General features: G+C 43.0%; 1 protein-coding gene across 1 annotated transcript; it reads left to right on the top strand.

The window, feature by feature from the left end:
• The first annotated feature begins 1,687 nt into the window (after nt 1–1,687).
• Nucleotides 1,688–5,458, top strand: COPS9 (COP9 signalosome subunit 9). The gene is made up of 3 exons (XM_081006306.1): nt 1,688–1,841; nt 3,521–3,593; nt 5,209–5,458. The coding sequence occupies exons 1-3, from the start codon at nt 1,737–1,739 to the stop codon at nt 5,244–5,246; spliced, it is 216 nt and encodes a 71-aa protein (XP_080862432.1). The 5' UTR covers nt 1,688–1,736; the 3' UTR covers nt 5,247–5,458.
• The last annotated feature ends 2,664 nt before the right edge of the window (nt 5,459–8,122 follow it).

Raw genomic sequence — 8,122 nt, 5'->3', positions numbered from 1 at the left:
TTCCCTGAACAGGGCTGCCTTAAGATGTCTTCTGAATGTCAGGTAGTTGTTTATCTCTTTGACATCTGATGGGAGGGCGTTCCACAGGGCGGGCGCCACTACCGAGAAGGCCCTCTGCTCAGTTCCCTGTAGCTTTGCTTCTCGCAGTGAGGGAACCGCCAGAAGGCCCTCGGTGCTGGACCTCAGTGTCCGGGTAGAATGATGGGGGTGGAGACGCTCTTTCAGGTATACAGGACCGAGGCCATTTAGGGCTTTAAAGGTCAACACCAACACTTTGAATTGTGCTCGGAAATGTATTGGGAGCCAATGTAGGTCTTTCAAGACCGGTGTTATGTGGTCTCGGAGGCCGCCCCCAGTCACCAGTCTAGCTGCCGCATTCTGGATTAGTTGTAGTTTCCGGGTATAAAGCAGCTTCTGAGGAAGAGCAGTAGGCCGTGATGCTTCCAGGTCTGAGGTGCCCTGGACAAAGTGGCATCTGGGGACCCCATGCCATCCTGGTCAATCCCCCCAACTCCCTGCCACTCTGTTCCCCACATGGTGGGCTGAGTGATTTATTTTTATTTTTTAAAGCAACCACACTGGCATTTTTTCACGCCTTTGTCTACTACCTCCTTTGAATCTTTTTAAAGCTTTTCAACAGTAAAATTCTAAAACCCTCTGGATAGCTCAGTTGGAGGAGAATGGGCCTCTTATTAATCTCAAGGTCATGAGTTCGAGCCCTGCTTTAGGGGTGGGGACAAAGAGTCCTGCATCGCACGGGCTCAGAATGGATGACCCTCGTGGTCCCTTCCAATTCTATGATTCTTTTTTATAATAATTTTTATTAGTTTTCAATTACATTCCAATAATAGCCTCATTATAACAATACCAATTCATAATACAATTACTAATATCAGTGCTTTTTATCTGGGGGTACGCATACCCCTAAACATTTTGTGAATCTAAGTTTGGCCTCAGTGAGGGGCAGTATTTCAATATGAGTAGGAAAATGAAAGTACAGTGGGCGCTCGGGTTGCGAACGTGATCTGTGCCGGATGCACATTTGCAACCTGCAGCATTTGCAACCCGCAGCGCCGCGTCTGTGCACACACGGATTGCGATCTAGCGCTTTTGCGCATGCGCAAAGCGCGATTTAGCACTTCTGCACATGCACGACCGCTGAAACCCAGAAGTAACCCGTTCCGGTACTTCCGGTTTTCGGCGCCTCCATAAGCCGAAAAAACACAACCTGCAGCGCCTGTAACCCGAGGTATGACTGTACTCCTAAACATTTTTTTAAGAAAAAAAGCACCAATACCAATAATTCAAATACCAAATTATATAATTTAGGTCCGTCCCTCCCCCCGCGCTCTAGAATTGACGGTTTGATGATTTTCTTTATTTCTGCGTTCCAAAATCTTATTAATTTCAATTCTGATTCAAGCCCCGCTGAGTCCAATGGACGTATTCCCAGGTAAGCTTTAACAACAGCCCAATTCGTAAAAGTTATCCCTCCGGATAAACTGAGAGCTGAGATGGGGAGAAGCGGCGTTGCTGTCGCTCCCCTTTCTTCCCAAGCGGTGCCTGGATCTCCTCCCGCCGCGCCGCGCCGCGCCGAGGGAGCAAGAAACGCCGCCGCCGCTGCCCGCGGAGAGGAGCGCCAGCCCACTTCCAAAGGAGCCCGGCGCAGAACGCCATAGAGACGGCGCTCCTCCGCGCGCCTAGATAGACCGGAAGCTGCTTCACACTCCGACCGGATGTTGGAGGGTAGCCGGAAAGTTTTACAGAGGGTCGTAGACATGAAGCCGGCGGTGGACGAGATGTTCCCTGAGGGCGCGGGGCCTTACGTGGACCTCGACGAGGTGAGCGGTCGAGCCCCGGGTGCAAAAGGCCTGGGTCTCGCGCGGGGCTTGCTTAAAAACCCCGCGCGGCCTGGGCTCTTTCTCTGGTTCTTTCCCCTCCTCGGGTGTAAAGGGAGAGGTGCTATGGGGGGCGCGCCTCTCAAGGGTCTTCTAGGTGGGCCTTTGGCCTGATCCAGCAAGGCACCTCTTACGTTTCTAAGGGTGGCTGGGTGTGTGTGTGTGTTTAATTTTTTGTGCCACGCCTTCCCCCCCCCCCCGACATGGACTCGAGGCGGCTTACAGATCAAAAATATGAACAGAATAAAAGCGTAGGGGGGGGGACCCCACAATTAAACATCGATAGCATATAACATACATAAAAATGCGCTGATAATATGTGTGAAGGTGAGATAGGTTTTTTTTTTGGGCCAACCTTCAGCCCCCCCCCCCGTGTTCTGCTCCCCGCCTCCCATGCTTGCACTTTGGTTCAGCCTTTTGTTGCTAATCCCCCCCCCCCAGCAACTTGATCCAGTTGTCTGTGAGTCTCATGAGGAGGAGAAAATGAAAGTATAGATGCATTGTCAAGTTTTCAGGATGCCTTATGGAAAAGTTACAAACTAAAAAGCCATGCAGTAAAACAGAATGGCAGTTAAACATATAAAGGCAGTGTATGAACATGTTTCATCATCAGTGTTTGGATCAGAGTTTTAATAATGAGACTTCCTCGCATTATGCTTTTACTCTTTAAAAAACAAATAAGTTGTTATTAGTTTTCCAATATTATTCCAATAATAGCCCCGTTATAAGAATGCTTTTTTCTGCATTCCAAAATCTTATTAATTTCAGTTACATTCCAGTTAAATTTATAAACCCTTATAGAACAGCTGCATTCTTGATGATTTCTATTCGTGTTGTTACACTAAGTAATTAGTAAAACTTCAAGTGAGGAACTCTGTTATCATTATTCTTTCCTGGGTGTGACAATTATTTCTTCCATAATGTTGTTTTCCTGCCCATGTATGGTGTGCCCTCCTTTCCTCTGATTGTTGCTGTTACCTATCATGACTTGGGTGTGTTGTACATAGCCCTGAGCTCCTTTTGAGGAAGGGTGATTTATAAATATTTAAAATACATAAACACATAGCAGAAACAAAATAAATTACAGTTAAAAGATGGGGAAGATAAAAAAGATCTTTGCCTGGTACCAAAATGGCATCAGCCAGGCAAGTAGCTTTTCCCAGTCAGCTATTTATCGGGTCAACTTTGAAAATTTTGCATCTGGCATAATCCAAGGTCCATTTGGTATTTCTTCTATTCCATTGCTGTTCTGCAGATCTCCCCAGCAGGGCTATCTCCTGGCGCACTGATGGATTTCTGTGCAATTCATTTTCCATTATTATTTCTGGGCAGGTGCTTTCCCATTATTGCTATTATTTACCCCGCACCTTTAGCCAAAGGAGCCATGGGCATGAAAAGATTATTTGCATCCTTTCACTTGAAAGGGACAAAATGAGGGTCAAGCCTGATTAAACTACTATACTGCAGTAAGGGCTGCAGGAGATGAAAGTGTATAGTGGCATAGGTAGAAAATCACAGGCAGTCAGAAGTTTGAGATCCAAGATGAATGGTTATATGAAACAGTGCAATAATGATTCCCTGTATATTGCTTCTATAGTTGATTAAATACTATTCTTTCTCAGGCTGGTGGAAGTACAGGTTTGTTGATGGATTTAGCTGCCAATGAAAAGGCAGTACATGCAGACTTCTTTAATAGTAAGTATTAGTTACATTTTTAAATTATTAAACCCGTCATGTTTATATTAGCCACTGTCCATCAGATTGTAAATTGATTTTCTAACCAGTACTTAGAAAAAAGCTTCCATTTAGAAATTAAAGTATGTATGGCCTGTGGACCTCCAGAATTGTTAGACTCCTAACTCCCAACTCCCATCATCTCCAGTCAGCATGGCTAATGGCCAGGGATGGTAGAAGTGGGAGGTCAGCAGTATCTGGAGGATCATAGGGTCTTCTTCCCTTAATTAAAGCCAAAAACCTGTCTTGAGGAATGAAGTTTCCATAGCAGGAGGGGAGGGTTAAGCCATAGATGGAGACATTTTAAAAAATTATCTGTTAAACTCAAAACACATGTGCCAGGGCAATTGTGTGTCTTGGGGTTTTTTTGGGTGGGGGGAGTTTTTATTATTAAATGGGTTGCCAGCTAAATAGAAACTACTGGGAAATGCTTCTGCATGGTGATAGTAACATGTGGAGAATGTATGCTGATCCCTCAAATTGCATTTATTTATAGCTATTTATTCCAGAAATGCCCAGAGCTAGTGTGATGAGACTGTGATTTGTGGTCCATGTGGTGAATACCCACTCCATTGTATTCAATGTTGGTCATACTCAAGAGTAAACCTATTGAAATGAATGGGCATGATGAACTTAGGTCCATTCGTTTCAGTGGGCCAACTCAGAGTGTCAGACTAGGACCTGGGAGACCAGGCTTCAAATCCTCACTCGGCCATGAAGCTCACTGGGTGACTCTGGGCCAGTCACTGCTTCTCACCCTAAACTACCTCACAGAGTTATTTGGGGGGTTAAATGAGTAGGGTTAGAACCATGAACGTCACCTCAAGCTCCTTGGAGAAAAAGGTGGGATATAAATAAATAACACTTAGTTGAATACAACCCATGGGTACTTAGTAAATGTGACTTGGTGGGTTCCATATGGTAACCATTTTAGTACATTGTTTTTGGTGACTTTCAGTAGCCCTTATAATGAACATGCGGGGCAAGCTTCCACAAATCCACTTTCTGGGGAAGTGCCCTTAAGTCTGCTGACAAGCAGCACAGAGTTTCCTTCCTTTGGCTTTCCATGATTTCAGGGGAGGTTTTCTGTAGTGTTGCACTGAGCTTTGGTGTTTCCTTTGCCTGCTTCAAAGTGCATCACCTGCAAAGGCAGTTAAGGAATGGAAGAGATATGTGTTTGCACAAATAATAGCTACAGAGAGGGCAAAATAACTATGGTAAGGAAACCAGAAGTGATTGTGGCTGAGAGAGTGGTATGAGTTCATACTTGTGGGAACCTGAATATCTAAAACAGGGTGGGATGGAGAAAGCCATTTTAAGAACCTGGCCATATATCAAGGCTTACAACATAACTCACTGGGTTGTATCCAGAGAATCACGCTCATGCAGGGAGACTTTCCCATAAATAATAACCTCCTTCCTGGTTTCAGTTGAATCTATTGTACAGTTTGAGAATTGGATTCAGGTCTCTCACTTTACTGGGAAATTTGCATTGTTGCTTAGCTCTTCAGAATTGTTTTTAAAAATCAGAATAATTAATATGCATTATGTTAATTCACTGCCTTGTTTTTGTTAGATTTTGAAGATATGTTTGATGATGACGATATCCAGTGAAATTCAACTTCCTGCTGTGCTAAATACCTAAGTTTCTTGTAGAAGCAGACTATATTCCTAACAAAAGATAGGAAAATGAATATTGTCTCCAAGCCATGAAAGAGCACTTCGAAATGTCCAAAGGTGGTTGAAGAGAATTGTGGAGTTATTTTCCTCTTATAATGTTTAGATGTGCAGTTGTGCAGGCTTGCTTCAATAAAATCTGAACAAAACCTCTCATGTCTGATTATGCAGTTGACTACTGGTTGTTGCCCATGGAAATATGGCTTTTTCTTGATGTTATTTGGAATGTTGTATGCATAGGATGTAGCATTTTTAGTAAAATCCACAACAATAAAATTAGAAGCAAGTGGGAGGTTTTAACACTCGATCCTAAATCCATTTACTTGTGAGTGGCATGTTGAAAGATCATTGGGACTATACTTCCAAGTGTGTGCTTTCCTCACTCCCAGTTTAGCTAGGGAGCCCAGCATATTTGGCCAATGAAAATATTCCTGTAGAATATGAGCAAATCTTGTATTAGAGCTCATTTGGCTTCTTGCCATTGTATGGCTCTTTATTTTGTAACTTATTCTAACTACTGGTGGTTTGTGACAAGACTTTTCCATAAATACTGAAGAGTCTTTATGGTGCATTCAGAATATTTCCTCCAAAATAGAGCAGAATTTTTAGATGAATATCTCAATTGTGCTCGCGTTGCTTCCTCAGTCTGTGGGGAAGCTGGCTGTTTTCTTTGACACATTCTAAAGCCACATGCAGCACATCAAAACACAAGCTCCAGTACAATGGTGCTTGGTTTTCTTTGTGTATATTAATCTGAGCTCTCAGCAAAGTGGAACGAAGTATTATTACCAAAATCAGAAAAGCAGTGGTGAATCTGAAAATGAGGTCTCCGGTGGAAGAATAAAAAAATGCTTTTACATTGAGTTTTCTGCCCACTTTCATTATATGCATCTAATATAATAAACTTCACATAGTAGAATGAGAATGTTGCAAGAGCTTCATCTTTATATTTTAACAAAGTCTTTCTCCTCTCTGGTTTTTCACATTTACCCAGTGGGAAATGCTGTAACAAGTTTGAGAGCAGGGCTGCTACAAGGGTAGTATACTTAAACCTGACACACATACTCCAGATTAAGACCAAACCTGACATAAACCATTAAAAGTATTCTCACACTCCCCAAACTGAATAAAACAGATTGGAACCAATTTGCAATGTTGTGCATGCAGCAAAGACAGTGGCAATACAGCTAATGGCTGATACTGCTGTCCAAATCTTTGTGCTGGCTTTGAGAAGATGTTGGACTGGGAGGAGGTGTCCCGCTGTTTCTTGTACCTACAGAGTAACATCAGCAGCACTCTCCTGGCACAGCTCTGCATGCTGAATATGAACAATACTCCACATCCCAGACCTCTGCATGTGAACAGCTGGGACAGTGAAAGCTGCAAGATAAAACTGTAATAAAGGGCACATGAGGGGGGATGGGGTAACACTGTGAGCAGATGGAATAAATTTGCCTCCACAGAATCACTGGGTAGTAATTCTGGACTCAAATAGTAATTTAGTACTGGAAGCATACTATCTCATCTATGACCAAAATCCTGAAGGTGATCTTAAAAGGGAGAAGGACATTTGGAAGAAAAAGTGTAACATGCAGTGACTTCAGTTACTCTCACTTAAGGTAAACACGTATTTACCTGATGGATGAAAGAAAGGAAGAAGATTCTCAAAAGATCTGCATTGGGACAGATTATTGTTTTTTAACTTGTTCATTCATTATCTGGAAGTAGGGAGGGTTGAGCAGTGAGATGGCCCAGTTTGCTCATGACGACAAATTGCTCGGAGATGGAAACCAAAGCAGATATTGAAGAGCTCCCCAAAGGTGCTCCCCAAAGTGATTGAAAGGGGCTGCAAAATGACACATGGGGTGCAAGGTATGTACCTGTAAATGATGCACAGAGAGGCAAAAATATTGCACTGAAGTATGACAGGGTTTTTAAAATAATAAAAATAACCAATACATACAGGGGCCTGAGGGAAGTCTATTCCTTCAGATAAGCCTTCCTCCTTAATGAGGCATTCACAGAAGTTAACTGTGAAGAGACATAAAACTGGAGGAACAAAAACTGTTCATAGAAAATCTCAGCAATAGTGGCCTCACTAGTAGCAAATATTGACCGATGGGAAACATCCCAGAAGGGTTTATTAGGATTTCAAAAATGCTTGGAAGTTTGTTTTGTTTTTAAAGATTCCTTCCATGCCACCCCTTGAAGACCAAAGAGCAATTTTCTTTCAGCAAGTATTGGGGATGCTCCTAGGAAGGGGAAAAAAACACACATTTAGCGGCCTATATAATTGAACAAGGACAATCGGGGCTCCTAACTGCTAGGAAGAGCTGCAGGTAAATATAGCTGCAGGTGTTTGGATCCCTTTTTCAGTGATGCTGAATGTGCGGTCAGCAGATAGTTCAGTCGGTAGAGTATGAGTCTCTTAATCTTAGGGTCATGGGTTTGAGCACCGCTTTGGGCAAAAGATTCCTGCATGCATCAGGTTGGACTAGATGACACTCCTGCTCCCTTCCAACTCTACAATGTAATTCTGTTTCTTCTACCTGCATTCACTACATGGAGGCGGTGCAAATGAATGGCTGTTAGACAGTAGCTTAAGAAACTGGCTTTTATCCTAATTTCTGCTTCATTGTTACCTGGCTATCTTTCAGCAATTTACATTTTGTCTGTGTCTATGTCTGCATGCACTGCTTACTCACTGATTTGTTTAAGCAAATCTATAATTCTCAAAATTTAGTAAGCTTGGGGCTTTCCCATCAGGTGAGGAATCTCCCTGTGTAACCCCCCCCCCCCCAGTTCTGCTTTCA

This window comes from Podarcis pityusensis (assembly GCF_964106645.2).
Source record: "Podarcis pityusensis genome assembly, chromosome: 5".
In the NCBI taxonomy this organism is placed as follows: Eukaryota; Metazoa; Chordata; class Lepidosauria; order Squamata; family Lacertidae; genus Podarcis; species Podarcis pityusensis.
This window is presented reverse-complemented; position numbering and strand designations above follow the sequence as displayed.